A 19,345-nucleotide genomic window follows, 5' to 3' on the forward strand; every position below is an offset into this window, starting at 1 on the left:
TACAGGATATAAATGACTCACTGCCAAGTTCCTCAGATGATGATTAAACAGCTTCATAATCTCAGCAATTCAGTTTAAATTCTTGGATCTTTAGCCCATTAAGTGACTGCAACCTTGGCACTAGAGTAACACTGACTTTTTTCCAAAAAGAAAGATGAAGGTTGTTATAGGCTTTGGAAACACCTGCTGAAATTCTGGACTCATCTCATTAACATGTATTTAAAGAACACATCGTTTTGTACCAGCAGGGCCAAGTTAATTTGCTTGTTTGGCTTAAATGAAATACCTTTCAGTTACATACAGTCTTCTACAACATTATGGCTGGAGCTGTTCAGTTACTGTGAGTAATTGTAATTGAATCTGTGAGTGAAACTTTGCTTTCAGTATCTGGTATGACCCCCTTGTGCAGCAATAACTGCAACAAAACGTTTCCGGTAACTGTAGATCAGTCCTGCACATCAGCTTGGAGGAATTTTAGCCAATTCCTAAGAACAGAACAGCTTCAACTCTGGAATGTTTGTGGGTTTCCTCATATGAACTGCTTGCTTCAGGTCCTTCCACAACATTTCTATTGGATTAAGGTCAGGACTTTGACTTGGCCATTCCAAAACATTAACATTATTCTTCTTTAAACCATTGTTTGGTATGACTTGTGTGCTTAGGCTCGTTGTCTTGCTGCACAACCCACTGTCTCTTGAGATTAAGTTCACGGACAGATGTCCAGATATTTTTCTTTAGAATTTGCTGGTATACTTCAGAATTCATTGTTCCATTAATGATGGCAAGTCTTCCTGGCTCAGATGCAGTAAAACAGGCCCAAACCCTGATACTACCACCACCATGTTTCACAGATGGGATAAGGTTCTTATGCTGGAATGCAGTGTTTTCCTTTCTCCAAACATAACGCTTCTCATTTAAACCAACAATTCTATTTTGGTCTCATCCATCCACAAAATATTTTTCCAATAGCCTTCTGGCTTGTCCATGTGATCTTTAGGAAACTGCAGACAAGCAGCAATGCTCTATTTGGAGAGCAGTGGCTTTCCCCTTGCAGCCCTGCCATGCACACCATTGTTGTTCAGTGTTCTCCTGATGGTGGACTTATGAACATCAACATTAGCCAATGTGAGAGAGGCCTTTAGTTACTTAGAAGCTACCCTGCGTTCCTCTGTGACTTCTTCGACTATTATTTGTCTTGCTCTTGGAGTGATGTTTGTTAGTCGACCACTCCTAGGGAGGGTAACAGTGGTCTTGAATTTCCTCCATTTGTACAAAATCTATCTGATTGAGGATTGGTGGAGACCAAACACTTTTTAAAGATGGTTTTATAATCTTTTTCAGCCTGATGATCATCAACAACTCTTTTTCTCAGAAAGCACCTTTGCTCATGCCATGATACACTTCCACAAACATGTGTTTGTGGAAAGATCAGACTTTGATTAGATCCTTGTTCTTTAAATTTAACAGGGCACTCACTCACACCTGACTAACTGTGAATCCTAGAGGTTCATCTACTGTTGCCACTCACAGATATGTAATATTGGATTATTTTCCTTAATAAATATATGACCAAGTATAATATTTTTGTTTCATTTATTTAATTGGGTTCTTGTTGTCTACTTTTAAGACTTGTTTGAAAATCTGATGATATGTTTGGTCATATTTATCCAGATATGCATATGCACTCAGCCAAGGTTAATACTTTGTTTCCAGCTTGGTACTAAAGAGTTATGTGCATATTTAGAAGTATTTAAGCTTCAGTGTTTTGTACAATCCACAACATCACAAAGTAAGGCTTTAAATAATAAAAGGCAAGCAATTAAATCAATCAAATCCTCCATTAACTGAGTATGAATCATAAAATAAAGTAATGCTGTTACCTTCATGTTATAGATCGCAGTTGCTATTCAGGCTTTAACCCAATCAACTGTCAATGATGGACAGCACTGAATTACATATAATTCTTTACTGTCCTTTTTTCAAGTATCTGATCTTTATTAGTACATTAGTACAGTACTGTGCATGGGTTTTAGACACATGCAAATCTGTAAATGCTGTAAAGCAAAGATGCCTTCAAAAATAATGAATCTACATAAAAATACTATAAATAACATTAAACAGTAATAAACTAAAAATAGCTCAATATTTTGTTGACATCTTGCTTTTTAAAAATGTGTCAATAGTCTCAGGTAGATTTTGTGCAGTTTTATAAGGAAATTATCTGGTACGTTTTACTGAACATCTTGGGGAATCTCCTACAGCTCTTCTGGAGACTCTGACTCTGACATCTGTTTTTTGCAAAAAAAAAAAAAAAAAAAACAACACAAAAAGACAGCAGCCTTCATAATTTTCCCTCATAAAGTGCCCTCGTGCATGACTGGTATCTGAAGATTGTGTAACATCAAGCCTATTTATAGGCCTGTCGTGATCAGGTGACGTGGTAATTAAGTGTGTTGCATGATATAAAAACGGCACCTGTGAACCGTGCCGTCAGCCTTATTATCTTCAGCGAGACTGCATGTCGGTCGTTTGTGTAACGCTCGCAAAAAGACTCTTCATTTCCTCTCTATCTTTTCCAAAAAAGAAAGAAAAATCTCTTTACTTTTCTGTCTCTTTAAAAAAAAAGAGAAAAGTATGAGTGAGAGAGAATTCAGGGAATGTGTTGCTTGCTCCCGTTTCATCACAGGGGGGGAACACACTTTCTGTGTGAAGTGTCTAGGGATAGAGCATGCCAGGGCAGCCCTCGAGAGGTTTGACTGTGTGCAATATGAATGCCTTAAAATTAGGCAGGTCCGCTCGCGGCTCGCTCTCTTCTCTGAAGAAGGGAGTTGGGTTTCAGAGCCTCGCGGATCAGGTCCTGGGAATCTCACAGGGATCTGAAAGAGGAGCCGGAGACGAGCGCTGCTCTATCTCTTGCTCTGTCTTGCTCTAGCTCTCCACCGGATTTTGGAGCTTGCATCGCGACTCCTCCATACGCTATGAAAAAAAAAAAATCCTCTCTCACTCTGAGGAGCCAGAAGGGTGTGCCAAAAATGGAGAGCAGCTCTCAAGCATATAAAGAGCTGCTTGAAGTGATTACTAAGGCTAGACAAGCTTTTTTCTCCCCAATGAAAATAAATTTCCCTCACACAGCAGAAAACTCTCCTTTTTTCCAGAAGTGCATGACAAAATATCACGCTGCTGGGGAAAACCATACATAAGCCATATTTATAACCCTGCGATGTCAGATTATTCGGCCATCATGGGGAATGAATGGCACGGCTATTTAGTTATGCTGAAGGTGGAGGAGGTGCTTGTGAGCTACCTCTCTCCATCGATGGCAGGTAATTTATGGGGGATGGCTTGCCATCCAAGCCATGTAAGGCCACCTCGGCGCTGGTAAGCAGGGCCTATGTGGCAGTGGGTCATGCTTGTTGGTCACTGCCTACAATGGCAGTATTGCAGGCCTACCAAGCAGACGTGCTGAGTGAGCTCGACATACAGCAGCATTCAGCCATATACTTCCCCATCGTGTTGAGTTCCCCCGGGCATCCATGAGTGGAGCCCGGGCCAGCGCTAGTGTGAGGGAGGCACAGAAGGCGAGTGTGGCAACCCGCCTCCCCCCGCAGACAGCCAGGGGAACCAGATGGCCACAGTCACTGCCTGCTAGTAGGCCCGATCTGAGAATGGTCATAAAGGCCAAGCAGACAAAGAAAGAGCAGTCTTGAGGGGCCACGGAGTGACGTATCAGGGGACATCTGATTCTTTCCCTCCAATAGAATGTGAAAAGGTTAACATCACTAAAAGGCCATCTGGCAGCGTGGAAACTACTGTCAAATGTGTCTCCATGGGTTCTGTCAACCATAGAAAAGGGTTACCAGGTCCAGTTCAGAGCTCGACCCCCCTGGTTCAGAGATGTGCTACTCACAGTAGTCAGCACAGAGCAGAGCCCGATGTTAGTGCAGGAAGTAGGATCCCTCTTGGACGAATGGGCCATAGAACATTTGCCCCGTTCCCTGAGGGGGGGAGGGGGTGGGGAGAGGCTTGGGGGGGGTTCTACAGCCGTTATTTCCTGGTCCTCAAAAAAGATGGGAGCACGTGGACAATTTTAGACCTGCGTCATCTGAACCGTACTCTTTGGACATTCAGATTCAAGATGCTGATGCTCAAACTTAGCGTTCCACAAATTCAGTTCCAGGACTGGGTTGTGATGATAGATCTAAAAGACACATATTTCCAGTTCCAGGACTGGGTTGTAATGATAGATCTAAAAGACACATATTTCCACATCGAAATATCGCCCTGTCAAAGGAAGTTCCTGAGGTTCATGTTTGGAGGCAACGTGTAACAATATTGGGTTCTTCCCATCAGGGTAGCTTTATCCCCTTGCACCTTCACAAAGTGCGTGGATGCCGTTCTGGCTCCCTTGCGACTCCAGGGCATCCGTGTACTAAACTACTTGGATGACTGGTTAATTCTAGCATGATCCAAGGAACTGGCGATGCAACATTGAGATCTTGTTCTCGCCACATGAAGAGCTTCAGGCTCAGGTTGAACCTCAAGAAAATTATGCTTTCTCTAGTTCTAGGTGTTATATGAGATTCTACTACGATAATGGCATTTCTATCTCCAACATGTGTAGGGTTAATCCTAACAACATTGAGCAAGATAAAGCTGGATCTGGGCATCCCCTCCAGTCTCTTTGAGAAACTGTTGGGGCTTATGGCAGCAGCAGCCAACATCATACCATTGGGCCTACTGCCTATTGCACGAAAAGTCTGAGGTTTCGTCCGGGGATGAAACCTCTAAGAGTAATCAGTGTCATGTGGCGATGCCTAAGTGCTCTGAGAATTTGGAGGTGTCCCCGTTGTCTAACTTTGGGTCACACTCTAGGGGTGTCTCCTTATCGCAAGATGGTAATGACAGGCACCCCCTTCACGGGCTGGGGCGTGTTCTTAGATGGCTGTCCAGCTCGCAGTCTTTGGAGCAGCCCTCATCTGGAGTGGCATATAAATTGCCTAGAAATGCGGGCCATATTTGTAACACTGAAATTTGTCTTCCTCAATTAAGAGGTCATCATGTTTTAGCTGTGACAGACAACACAGCAGTGGTCTCATGTATCAACCACCAGGGTTACATTCACGCCCCCTGTTCATTCTTCTCTGGGCAGAGGGAAAGTTCTTGTCAGTGAGTGCAATGTGCATTCCGGGCAATCGGAAAGTGGGGGCAAACATCTTGTCGAGGCAGGGGCTGAGGCCTGGGCGTTGAAGGCTCCATCCTCAAGTGGTGGATTCTGTATGCCGGAGGTTTGGCCAAGCAGAAGTGGATGTGTCTGCCTCTGAACACAATGGTGCAAACATGGCCGAGGTCACATCTGTATGCTTTTTCCCCGATCGCTCTGCTCCCACAAGTTCTATCGAGAGTTCGCAAAGACCCTCTACGTCTGCTGCTAACACCACCTTATTGGCCACCTCGAATATGTTTCTCAGAGATAATATCCCTGCTAGATGGCACTCCTTGGGAGATTCTCATCCGCAGAGATCTACTGTCTCAGGCCAGAGGGCTGATTTATCACCCTTGACCAGAACTATGGAAACTGTGGGTCTGGCCCCTGGGGGGCACCAGCTCATAGATTCTGGTCTCACAAGTGAGGTTGTAGAGACCAGGTTGAATGCTAGAGCACCATCCATGAGGAAATTGTATGCGCTCAAGTGGTGACTTTTTGTCTCGTGGTGTGAGGAACGTCAGCTAGACCCAGTGAACTGCACAATAGCCACAGTCCTGGAATTCTTACAAGGATGTTTCTCAGCAGGGTTGCCTCCTTCTACAATCAGGATCTATGTAGCCAATATTTGGGCCAGCTATGCCCCTCATGATAAAGAGTCTGTGGGGCAACATCCTTTAAATTCTAACTGGGACCTTTCTGTGGTCCTGGAAGGTCTGTCAGGTGTCCCATTTGAGCCCTTAGAGTCAGCCGTACGGAAGCTTCTGACTCTAAAGGTAGCTCTTCTGCTGGCCCTGATATCTCTCAAGTGAGTAGGAGATCTACAAGCTCTCTCTGTTGCCCCTTCCTGCCTTGACTTTGCCCCTGGATTAGCCAAGGCGTTCCTATATACTGGGCCAGATTATATTCCTAAAGTGCCTACATCTGCTGCCCAGCCAATAGTGTTGCAGGCTTTCTGCCCTCCTCTGTTCCTCACACCGGAACAAGAGAAATTGCACCTACTGTGTGCAGTAAGGGCTCTCTGTACTTATGTCCACCGCTCTGGCCAGTGGTGTAAGTCGGAGCAGCTGCTGGTCTGCTTTGGTGGTGAAAGTAGTGGTAATGCTGTGTCGAAGCAGCACATCTCTAATTGTATAGTGGAAGCTTATTACTCTTTCGCGTATGAGGTGCGCGGTCTCTCTACACCTCTGGTCATAAGAGCTCATTCCACTAGGGGGGGTCACCTCCTCGAAGGCTTTGTCCAACGGAGTACCCTTAGAGGATGTGTGTGCTGCAGCGGGGTGGTCTACGCCACACAGATTCATTCATGTCTTGCAGTGACCCTCAGGCTCTGACCTTTTGAAAAGACCATGCCCTCAGTATAACAGTGTGGGTATTCTCATTCCCACAGCGTGGAGTTCACGCAATGTTGAGTTCCCTTTGAAAGGGAACCTCTGGGTTACACATGTAACCCTGTTCCCTGAGAGGGGAACAAGACGTTGTGTAGCTTGGTCATACTGGGGCATGCCTGTGAATTGCGTTTTCACTTCAGACAATAGAGGCTGATGGTGCGGTTCACAGGTGCCGTTTTTATATCACATGACTTGCTTAATTTCCACGTCACCTGATCACGGTAGGCCTATAAATAGGCATGATGTTGCACAAGCTTCAGATACCGGTCACGTGCGAGGGCGCTTCCCACAGTGTGGAGCTCACGCAACATCTCTTTCCCTTCTCAGAGAAAACAGTCAGACGTTTTTCAGTCTGAAAATGCTCTATTATGTAATATGTTGCTTTCTTTACTGACATACAAACATTTTTCTGAAACATAATATTCTTTTTGTTTGGACATGTAAAATGTTTTTGTACTTACTGAATAATGCAGAAGTCATGAAATAAACATCTATAACAAAATTTGTACTAAAGAAAGACTTGCAGACTTTTTACATTGTGAAGCAACTTATCACTCTGGAGTAGGAAAAAACTGGAGTAGCCGAAATATCTAAAATATGTTCAAATATGCTTCCAAGTTGAAACAAACCAATCATTATTCAGTGTACCTTTTACCTGGCTGAGAAAGCTTGCTGTCTGTTTACACTGGCACTTTTCTGCATGAATGCCTTGTTGTAAACAAGGAATTCATTTTATGATTCACAAAAATATTTTGTTCGGAATGCATTTGCTGAAAGTTTATGACGGCAGTCTACTTGAATAAGAAGACGATTTATTTGAAAGTATGATTGACAGGTTCATTCACGTCCTGCATTGTAGACAGACACGCCCCTAACGCGGTGAGAAACTGGCAAAAGGAAGCAGAGGGGGATATTCGCAGTGTCTTGTTTTTTCTGGAGTTAAAGATGTCTTGAGAAACTGATAACAGAACTAAAATAACTCTTTACATTTGACACTTAAGTACAGTAAAATGCAGGTACTATTTTACGTGAACTCATCATGAAATGTGCGTGGAAGTCTGTGAGTGGAAGACTTTTACTTTTACTTGAGTGGCATGTTAGAACAGGAGTTGTATATTTTGTGGGTTTTATTATTTTAGTTATATACTGTAGCTCCTACACTCCATACATCACTCCGCATAAAAGCCACAGATTTATTACTATCCTCCAACTGAGTGTTTCTCAGGTCTCATCCCATCAACTCTGCTGTTCTTTCTGACACCATTTCTGTTGGTGCTATATGATTTACACACACACACACACACACACACACAGACACACACACATGCACACACATGCGCACACATACACACATACACATACACATAAACACAGCAAACTTACCGATAGGACAGGGTCCCTCTGACACCACCAGGATCTCGGTCTGCTGTTTGCAAGCATCCCTCCGGAGCAAACACTCGTTATTGTAGAACTTGTTATTGGAGCCACACACTGGGGCATAGTCGTTGTTACACTGATCGTGGGAGAAGAAATGAAGAGTGTAAGAAAGGTCTGCTATATTTTAACAACATATTGATTAAATTTTTTTCCCTTATTGTTATGAGTGCCGCACTGATTTTTTAGGTTGCTATCAGCATTCTGGGGAAGGGGATTCACTTTCTTTCAACGTATTCAAGTTGTCTTTTTCAATTTTCGGTGTTCGATTATGTTATATTCCATTTGCACTAGATTATTATAGAATAGACACAAGATGACTGACAACATATTTTCAATGAAAAACTGTCAATATACCCCAGTCCACAGGTTCCTGTATTCTCTTCACAGTTGGAAAAAACACTTAGAAATGCCAAATAATGAAGAGCAGCAGTGCTGGCTGCAACACATTTAGTGCCCTAAGCAGGTGTCACCCTTTCACCCACTACCAACTACTGGCCAATAAACAAAGCCACAGTGCCACAATATTTTGTGACCTTCGCACTTCAAACTTTTTCACTTTTTCACATGGTACAGGTGGTTCTGTCACCACTGAAAATACATTTCAACATAATCTGTTAAAGGTCTCTCAAATTTTGTCAAGATTAGGTCTCTATCGGTTCAGTAGCTAGAGCTGAATAATATTTGAATTTTTTTTTTTACTCTTTGAGCCCGGCCCCTTTTCCCACCCATGAATACAAAGATGGAAACTAGAGTTACCATTAGCAAGTACTGTCATGACATCACTTTCAAGTACAACGATCAGCCATAACATTAAACCCACTGACAGGTGAAGTGATTATCTCGTAACAGCGGCACCTGTCAAGGGGTGGGATATATTAAACAGTAAGTAAACAGTTAGTTCTCAAAGTCAATGTGCCGGAAGCAGGAAAAATCTGCAAGTATAAGCATCTGAGCGACTTTGACAATTGTGATGGTTAGTACCTACGAAATGTCTTCCAATGAAAGACAACCAGTGAAGCAGAGACAGGGTCATGGGTGCTCAAGGCTCACTGATGTGTGTGGGGAGAGATGTCTGTGCTGGACAAACAAGTCTGATCCATGGAGGCCCTACCTCACAACTTACAGGACTTAAAGGATTTGCTGCTAACATCTTGGTACCAGACACCACAGCACACCTTCAGAAGTCTTGTGGAATCTATGCCTTGACAGGTGAGAGCTGTTTTTGCAGCACAAGGGGGACCTGCACAATATTAGGCAGGCGATTTTAATGTTATGGCTGATTGATGTATAACACTATATACACACAAAATCCAGCTTATAATGATTTATGAGAATGGCCACAAGTGTAGTCGCTGTACTTTTTTCTTGGTAATAAGCTCTTATGAGCGCTAAGCGGTGGTATTAGCATGTTAGCAGGGTGTGGCATGATGGAGTGTGAGGGAATATGCATTTGGACCATAACACAGTTTTCCAAAGGGGATTTCTCAGCAATGTAAAACTTTTCTCCTGAGTTTCTGCTGCTTAAGCCATCGTTTTTTTTTTTTAAATCATGTACATCATGTATTTTAATCATGTATAACCAGTAGATATTATTAGTATGAAAAAAAATTGACTATTGCACCTTTAAAAGAAAAATTTCTGTGATGTTTTATATGATAATAGCATTTCTGATTTATGTTTTTAACTTGTCTCAAATAATCATTCAAATTAATCTTCAGAATAATCATTAAGGAAAAATCCACCTTGAACAACTTGCATGTTAATCTTCATATCTTCAATGACATCTAAGATTTTTTTTCATTGAAATTCCAAGTTATAGTGGTTCCAGTGGAATTTAGCCCTCAAAGAGAGTGATGCAGCCTCACTGGTCCTTTTGGCCCTATACTTGTATTACTACAGTACCTTCAGATATCCATGTTCAATATATTTGTAAACATTAAGAGGTAATGAATTATGGGCCATTCTTCTTTTACATAGTGTGTAAAAATTACTCAATATAATCATGCACCTTGAGGAAACTTCTGTATTTTATTCATCACAGCACAGGCCAGATATCTCCAGAGCCAGAACAGGCAAAAAACAAAAAAACAAAACATAAATTGGCTTAGAACACTTGCACTAGTCCAACGGAAATTTATGTCTGAAAAAGGATTATGTGGATACAAGCTTCGCATTATCCAGCAACCCTGAATCATGATGAAGTCTGGAGGGGACAGAGATTTTATTTTTAAAGCAAATGAACAAAATATCTGGCCTACATATCTCTGAGCTGATCTCAGCTGTGTTAGCATTTCTTTTTTTAAAGAAACATGTTTGGGTAAACAGCTAGCACAAGAGAATACAGAGGTGTGCGTTTGTGTGTGTGTGTATGTGTGTGTGTGTGTGTGTGTGTGTGTCTGTGTGTGTGTGTGTGTGTGTGTAGAATCTAAATGAAGGCAGTGAAGGAAGACCCAAATATATTCTGGCAGCTTTGAACTTCCGAAGTTTCTCCTATAATGAAAGAGAGACTAGGAAGTCCTGAACATCAAGATGAGAAAACTGGTTCAGGACTGACACGAGATCTAAGTCGTAAAATGTAAAATGTAAAATGATAGCGTTTGGTTGATGGGTGACCTCAAGGAGTATCTATTCCTGTATACCCATCCTGTATTTTGTTTTTTGAATCAAACACATCCTCCAGCAGCACTGCTGCATTTCAGCAGAAGAAAGGACTCATCTGTTTCGCTCCCTTGCTGTACTGCATATAAAGTGGGTGGTCTTCCGGAAACTGGAGCAGATCCACACCTCAGGCAGGTATTCTGGGAGAATATGATAATGCCACATACGGGTACACCTGGCTTCAGCAAGCAAGAGATCTGTCTCTGTCCTACGCCATGCACAAGGTGAGTAAGAGAGGTGGATATGATATAGGGCAGCGCTGGCCTGCCTGCTCACTGTTTGGATAAGCCACTGTATTGGCCTTTATCCAGCCATGAAAGGAAGAGAGGAAAAGCCGTGCCCATTGATTCCGGAGCCCACTCCATACCCACTGTTTTATCGGCTGGGAGGCAGTATAATGTAGAGGGAGAGCGGTCGGAGCCAAGGTTGGCAGCGGTGCAAGAGATCCGGTTGAATGGAGGATTGAGAGGTAGGAACAAAAGAACAAAATAAATTAAGGTTGGATATTTGTGGATAGATGGATGAGATCAAAAATAGCAGATGGATCTCGTCAAGAATCTCATTAGGAAAATCTGTTAGGAAAACCGATACATTTTGAATCATGTAGCTCATTTCTATTAATCAAAATTAAGCAGCAAGCACAGGAAATTTTTACTGTTATCTCCAGAGAAAAAAATAGAGAGAAAGAAAGAGAGAGGGGTTATAAAAAGAGACAGATTGGCAGATATACCTAGACAGACATAAAGGTGAGAAAGAGAGAACGTAGCAAGGTAGAGTAGAACTAACAATGCTCTGAGGTGCTCAGTGAGAATAAAGCCCCACTGATATTACAGGAAATAAAGAAAGAAGAAGTTACGAAGGACTTGCCAGTTTCAAAAATAGATGCAAAGGAAGCAGTGGGGGAGTGCAAGAGAGAAAATGAAAACGGCACAGAAAGAGAAGAAGAATAGAAGCCAAAGATTGAGGCGCTGCCATCACATGGCTTTCAAACCCCTCGTCCTCCGTCTATGTCTCGGCAGCTCAGAGTTTTCAATCAGGCTTCGCTTTTCACCAGACATGATGCAACAGTACGAAAGATGCCCTGCACCCCAGGGTGCCTCGAGAGGCGCCTGTTCTTCCCAAGCCAGTGCAATTCACTCTTTTCATACTCGTCCCTTAAGGCTATCAATATCGCCACCCTTTACGAAGTGTAGCTGTGAACTGTTCTCACCACAGCTGAAGGAAATACTGAGTAGTTTGGAAAAAGCTATAGGAAGATAAGAGGATAATCAGTGATCTGTTTCCAGGTGAACACTGTACATCAATAGTGTCTCAATTATAAAGCAAGGAGAGTTTGAAGAGAGGGAAAAATATAGAGGTGTAGTTATGACCTGCTCAGTCTCAGATCAATGCAGACAGTAATAAAAAGTGTAGACAGATACAGAAAAGATATGATAACAGGGACCAGACAGACATGTTCTTAAGTATAAGGTTAAATATACAGTAAAACCCCTAGAACCCTCTTCTCAGACAAGTCAAAAAACATGTAACTATCCAAAGAGCTCTCTCTCCCTCTCTCTCTCTCTCTTGCTCTCTCTAAAAGAAAAATTCTTCCAAAAGTACAGGGATGTATTGATTTCATACTCGGTATCAGGATCAGAAATGAAACATGTCTGTGTTCAGAATCTGCTGGTTTGTTTAATTCTGTGAACAGTTTTACTAAGTGAAGATCCGGCATGTGAACACAAATTGTCTTAAAGCATGTCACTGTTGTGGATGGCACCTTTTGCACAACCAGGCAATAAACACTCACACAAAATCAACTCACTTATAATAAAATGTTGGTATCAGTTAATAAATAAATAATTTTGAAATTGATTTGTGGCACAGTGGCTCTCAAGGTTATCATGTTTGCCTCGCACCTCCAGGGTTGGGGGTTCAATTCTCACCTTCTGCCTCCACCCTGCATGTGTGGAGTTTGCATGTTCTCCCTATGTTTCAGGGGTTTCCTCTGGGTACTCCAGTTTCCTCCACCAGTCCAAAGACATGTGCTGTAGGCTGATTAGCATTCTCAATTTGTCTGTAGTGTGTGGATGGGTGTGTGATTATGCCCTGATTAGTATCCTGTGCAGGGAGTCAACCGCCTTATTCCCCGAGAAGATGGTAAAAAATAAAAAAGGGAGCGGTGCACTCCTATAGACACGATCTCTGTCAAGGTGGCACCCCATATAAAAAGAAATTGAACAATACTTATGCTATTTGTTTCTGCAGGTTTGGTTGTCAATTAAGAAATAAAAACCCCAGTGACATGCTGTTATAATACAATATTCAGTGATGGGGTGGTGTGATGAAGCCCGACATGAAGCAGAGCGAATTTCACTGAATATTTTGCCATAACAGCACATCCCAAAGTGTTTTATTCCTCTTCCACCACAGCAATTTGTCAATATTCAATTGTCATTATTAACTAAACAATAACACATTTAGAGTTAAATTTAATGTCATGAAATATGAAACTAGTCAGTTCTTTAGTTCCTGTTCTCACTTAAGTCCAGCTTGTCACGTTAACACAACGCACAAGCCCTCCGACATGAGGACTTTCCTGTTTCTGCACACTTACAGCTTAATCTCTGACTGGTACAAAGCAATGACACTGGGGACTCCTTCCAAAAACATTAAACAAATGTTTCCTCTCAGAAAATGCCATCATAGTGATATAAATTTTATTGTGTTAAATGACAATGCACTGCAAAATCTTATCAAGCGGAAATAACGTATAGTCTAATTTATCTAGTATTTCGTATTATAAGATCATAATGAAAATAAATATATGATTTAACCAATTTCTAGCCATTTTTTAAACTCTCTTTATGCTTGAAATTGTTATTGTTCTATTACTAGACAATTTTGTTCATTTTAAGCATTTATTACTAGAAAGAAGCAAAATTATCTGCCAATAGAACAATAACAATTTCAAGTATAAAATGAGTTCAGAAAGACTAGAGATTGGTTTAATATTCTTATAATAGGAAATACTACATCAGTGGGTCGTTCCATCTCAAGTGGTCCAATGCAGGTTGGTTGACCATTTTTTATTTTGTTTTTAATTTAAGAGTGATTACCTCTGTATATTGGCATTGCAAAACCTCCAGTTTTTTAAAAAAGTTTTTTTTTTACTTGGTTTAACTATGATGCCCATCTTTGTGTCATGACACACAACAAATTTAGGTTAGCTGTCTCCTTGGAACAAAAACTGATATCTAGAGCACATTACATAGTACATGTACATATATAAACATTCACATTCATGTTCCTTAGACTTAGAACTTAAGAACTTAAGAATTTAATGCTCAAGATTGCTCACAGTTCCATGTTTAGGGTTAATTTATAATGGGAAGGGTTAAAGTCTCAGTCTTAATTTTTAGGGTGTACTTAGGTAAGTATAGTATGCGTGCAGAACATTTCAGGTTTGAGAATTCTCTTTTTTATGGGGGCAAGAATTATATATATATATATATATATATATATATATATATATATATATATATATATATATATGTATATATATATGTATATATGTATATATATATATATATATATATATATATATATATATATATATATATATATATATATAAAATTCCCCTAATTTCAGGTTTAATATCTCTGGTGGGGGAACAGATACGAATCTGAAGTTTTCACAGATATAAGACCTCTATAGTAAAATTCTGCTGTAAAAATTTTGAATTTAAGATTACACTGGTTACAGAGCTAATCACTCAAACACAATTCGGAAAATTAAAAATGGTCAGGCAACCAATTTAACTACATTCAAGATATTTTCACTTGCTAAGACGGCATTTATTGCAGTATAGATTTTTAACGTGTTTAGTATTAATCTTAGATTATGGTGAGCATTAACGTGAATGAGTTGTTACTATGGAAATTATAACAAATGCATTAATATAAACCTGTGAGTTGCTGGAAGTACCGTCGGAGCGCACATTTTATAGAAAATTAATTGCAGAATTGAACTGCGCTCTGGTATGAGATTTCATAGCCAATATATTTCACAGTGCATGAAATCCATCCATCCACTTTCTACACAGCTTATCCTACTGGTCGCGGGGAACCTGGAGCCTATCCCAGGGAGCATGGGGCACAAGGTGGGGTACACCCTGGACGGGGTGCCAATCCATCGCAGGGCACGCTCACATATACATTCACACACCCATTCATACACTACCTACACATTGGACACGCCAATCATGCATGCAATACATGCATGTCTTTGGATTGGTGGAGGAAACTTGAGTACCTGGAGGAAACCCTCGCAGCACAGGGAACATGCAAACTCTGCACACACAGGGCTGTGGCAGGAATCGAAACCCAAACCCTGGAGGTATGAGGCAAATGTGCTAACCACTAAGCCACCATGCGCCTACACAGTGCAAGAAATAAAATAAAATAAAAAATATACATTTAAGCAAAGTAGTGTCATTAGTTTGTGCTATTTTTTATATTTTATTTTATTTTATATAAAAACCTATTATTTTATATTAAAACCTGCTCATACCTGGAGAGAGAGAGAGAAGAAACAGATAATACCTTGACCAATGGACAAAGGAAATCAGTACATAATGTACACTCAAATCTTAAGAATATGCATTATAGTAAACCATGATAAAAATCAAAGCATTTCTACTCAAAGCATTTCTGATCAAAGCATTTCTGCTTGTGACTAATGTGATGACATTTTTCATATTCACATACAATACGCAAGTCTTTTTGATAATGCACATCATCATCTTGCACCTGTATTGCCATATGGCAGTTTCAGTTATGTCCTGCAGGGGCTGCTGTGACTCTTGCTTGCAACAGGCTGACTTTCTCCGGCTCACGTTTCCTCATTCACATACACTCTACACATAAACATGGCCTAATGCATGAGCGTGCTGTCTATCCGTGCGGCCCACCTTTTAACACGTCACTGACTGTCCATCAACCGATATACACTAATGCTTGCACTTGATTATAAAAAGGCATTTTCATAAAACATGCCATTTATGTGTAATCTCAGTGATTAGAATGAGCAAACGGATAAAGAGGACAAGATGGATGATGTAATGTGATGTGATGGCATGTTTTGGTGTAAGAACCCCTTCAGGAGTATGTGACTATCCGTCCCTGCTTTAATTTTTTTAGTCCATGAATCAATTTAGTCAATGCCTCCCACTCGAGCATTAATCAATCCATCCATTAGGCCGCTCATTCATCCGCCCAGTGCCACAAAATAGTCCACTTGTCCAAAGATGAGCAGATCAGTGGATCTCCGTTCATGCTGAGTGCGTCGAGTCTGAATAATCTCTCTCGTGAAGAGACTTGCTTCACAAAGCAGTGTGCAGAGAGTGTACTGAGACAAGCAATTAGAGTTTGACACAGGGGAGAGTGTGGATGGAGTAGCTGTGTTTAAAAAAAAAAATCCAGAGCTGGGGAAGTGTGTGTAAGCCGCTGTAAGGCATTAGTACCAGCAATTTCTTGCACAGATATCAGGTCAGCTAGAGGTCTGTGAGCTGTGGAGACAGTTGCAGAGGTGCTAATATAAAAGACCTTTATTCTCCAACAGCTGTGCGAGAGACTCATAAACAAGGTGAGAAGGACACAGCAAATGTTTGTGTGAGTTTGTGTGAGTGTGTGTGTGTGTGTGTATAAAATTTTAAATGTATTTACTGAAAATGCACGAGTATAGTTAGTGTGTATGATTTGTTTAGCATGTGCACATGTACAGCCTCACCCATGTGTGAAACGCTCCTCGTAAGCCTGTCAAGGAGTAAGTGTGAAATCCAGTCATGTTATATTTATAATGGCAAGACGTCTGGGGGGGATAACGCCAGAGTCCCATATGGTCCCCCAGCCTGCAGCCCACTAATGGAGTGCCTGAATGAAATGGAGAAATGGGGAATAAGAAAAGCATCTTCATACGCTTGACTCTTCCCCTCAATATACAGCAGCTTGATAGGAAATGGGTATACCGAGTTAATTATGCATTGCGCAACATGATCCAATCCATTTGCATCATTAGACATTATGTACACCTTCCTTCACCCAAAATGCCTTTGTGAGAACTGACCCCTGGGTGCATTAAGACGGCTGAGACAGCACACGCCGAGAAACATGAGAGCCCGCAGTGATGTGGAAAGTGCTCTGTGAGTGAGAGACTGTGATTGAAAACAGCTAAAGGGGAGACATGGAGCACTGATATGGACACACATGCACATACGCACCCGAATTAACCTGATGTGTCCAGGAGACACATCTGCAAACAAGACATTTGCCTCAGACCATTTCTTTCCTTCGGTTTCCTTAAGTTTGTAGTTGCACTATTATCTGGTGCATATCAGTTAACCGCATGTGATCCTTATCAGGAGAATAAATCTGTCAAAGGGACCGAGCCTTGAGGAGAGGAAGGGCAGGCTAGGACATAGTGCTCTTGAAATTCCTAAACTTTGCTATTTGCTGTCCACGATGCACTACTTGTGGATTTCTTCCACAAAAGCGTCCTTTTGTTGAAAACTTAAAGGTCAGTTTTAGCAAAGCAGAGGTGGTTTACAAAGGTGACTGAAATCACTGAGTGCTTATACCTGAGGCACCTAACAAAAGAAAGAAGCTTTCTCTGAAATTCTGTGTTGCTCACTTGGTTGTCAGATAAGCCTGTTATATGATGGGCATCTGGTACACTGTTCCTGACATGTTAAAATCCCAAAGGGGATAGCAAAAAAAAAACAAAAAAAGCAGGCCTCCTGTCTGATAATTAGCTCAGCACCAAGGGGACAGCCTGACTTTGGACAAGAGCATGGATAGAAAGACCTTGCACAAGGACACAAGAATATTCTTCATATTCTTTCATGCATGATTTGTTCCGTCTTTTCATTCCCAAATGCTCTTTGCCTCATCAGTCACCTCTCGAAAACCTGTCCCTTGAGGTCAGACACGAGGCAGCTTTGACCGATTGTGAAACAGGAATTAAGGCAGCCTTCCAGAGTGATAAATTCAACTTCACCCTTATCTGAGAAAGCAAGAGAACAACTTTGTCCTCGTACATTAGAATTCAAGCCTAGCCTTCTCACAGATGCACATTATCTATGACAGCTCTGAGAGAGAGTGGGTGAAAGAGGGTCACGTCGAGGGGAAGAAAAAAAATCGGCTACGATATGCGTGCGCAAATAATGGAAATCTGCCGTGTGTGTCTCCACATGATATTTCTTTCCTTCCCTCGGACCAAGACACGCCTGCTGATGTCCGGCTGAGTGACAGTCCACTATTCCGAGGATGCCCTTTCTGGAGTAGTGTGTGCCGCCTGATTCTGACAGGAGTGGAGTGGTGGAGGTTGGTGGAAGGATGGGAGAACCCTGGCTTCTGCCTCTCTCTTTAACTGCTTGGCAGTCTGCTCTTGATTAGACTGAATCTCTGCTCAGCGTGGAGCTCCCGGGCCCTGTCAGGAGAGACGGCTCTTCTGTAATGGTGTCTGACAGGCTGAAGAGAGGCATGCGGGGGTGACACATATGCTACTATCCAGGGGAAAGGCTCTCACTGGAGTTAGTGCTACAGCAACCCCTCGGCGCTCTGTTCTCATTTCCAAGGCAAATAGCTTTCCCAAGGCTCCCGCCTATAAGCCGCACGGGGCTGGGTAAAGTCCGAGAGAAAAATATAATTCTCTAACACACCCAAAGTAGGGATGGATAACAGGTGGCTTCGCTGTGCTGGATTCTCATTCAGCTCACACAAAAAACTAGTCCATTATCTAATCTGTGAGAACTGCCTCCCTGATTTTAATTGCTCCATTTGTAATGCATCAGTGGAAGTTAACCTTTCGTGGACTATGTGGTCATATCCTGCAGAGACCTCTCGGCACAATTGTGGCCGTTCATCTTAAGCTACAGCTATTAGGAGGGGCGTTGAGGGGTGAAAATATATACCAGTTAGAGTCCCAGCAAAAAAAACAACAAGTCAGCTCTAAAACATGCTGAGAAAGGAAAAGTAGAAGGCTGAGAAAGAAAGACAGGTGGATCTGCTGAAGCTGAGGTAGGTAAAGCCCAGATGTCTCAAATGTGTAAGAATCTCAAAAAAGACGAAGCAGCATCTTACAACTATTTCTGTATTTTGCAGATATCAGTGCAAAAGGCTATACAAAGATGAGCTGCTTGTATGGCTACCGCTTTCAAGCCAGTAATGGCACAGTCCCCAGACACCCATACAGCTGAGATGACACCAGGGAATACTGTAAAGCACTAGCTTTAAACCTGCTGACTTACCATGAGAGGTCATATTGCTGATGGATAAAGGAATCACAAATGTATGCAAATATATGGAATGAGGGCTTCATGGCGATGTATGTGATCATGGCATAATTCTAGACCCTGTGAGAATGTCTCGCACTGAACACAAGCTTGTTAGGATGGTTGTCTCTGCTTTTTTGTCTTAGAACTCAGTTCCCGTTACGGTAATGAAACCACATCCGTTGTAAACAGGAAGGCCTGCAGTATGTCATCCGGCACGGCAGCGAGACTAGTCGTATATCAAGCAGACAAGCAGGGAAACAGAGTATGAATGGCAGCCAAGCAAAGAGAGCAGGTGCGAGAGTGCAAAAATTGATCAGTCATGCTAGACAGAGGGCAAA

At 41.8% G+C, this 19,345-nt stretch overlaps 1 protein-coding gene across 2 annotated transcripts in view; it reads right to left on the reverse strand.

Moving 5' to 3' along the window:
• The window catches only part of tmeff2a (transmembrane protein with EGF-like and two follistatin-like domains 2a), a 117,266-nt gene that overhangs the window by 66,694 nt on the left and 31,227 nt on the right, over nucleotides 1-19,345 (reverse strand). For both annotated transcript variants that reach the window (XM_017470611.3, XM_017470610.3), the window contains exon 3: nucleotides 7,978-8,107. In XM_017470611.3, the coding sequence (XP_017326100.1) occupies nucleotides 7,978-8,107 (130 nt within the window). The remainder of the gene's footprint in view (nucleotides 1-7,977; nucleotides 8,108-19,345) is intronic.

Source organism: Ictalurus punctatus, chromosome 6 (genome assembly GCF_001660625.3).
Source record: "Ictalurus punctatus breed USDA103 chromosome 6, Coco_2.0, whole genome shotgun sequence".
Classification (NCBI taxonomy): domain Eukaryota; kingdom Metazoa; phylum Chordata; class Actinopteri; order Siluriformes; family Ictaluridae; genus Ictalurus; species Ictalurus punctatus.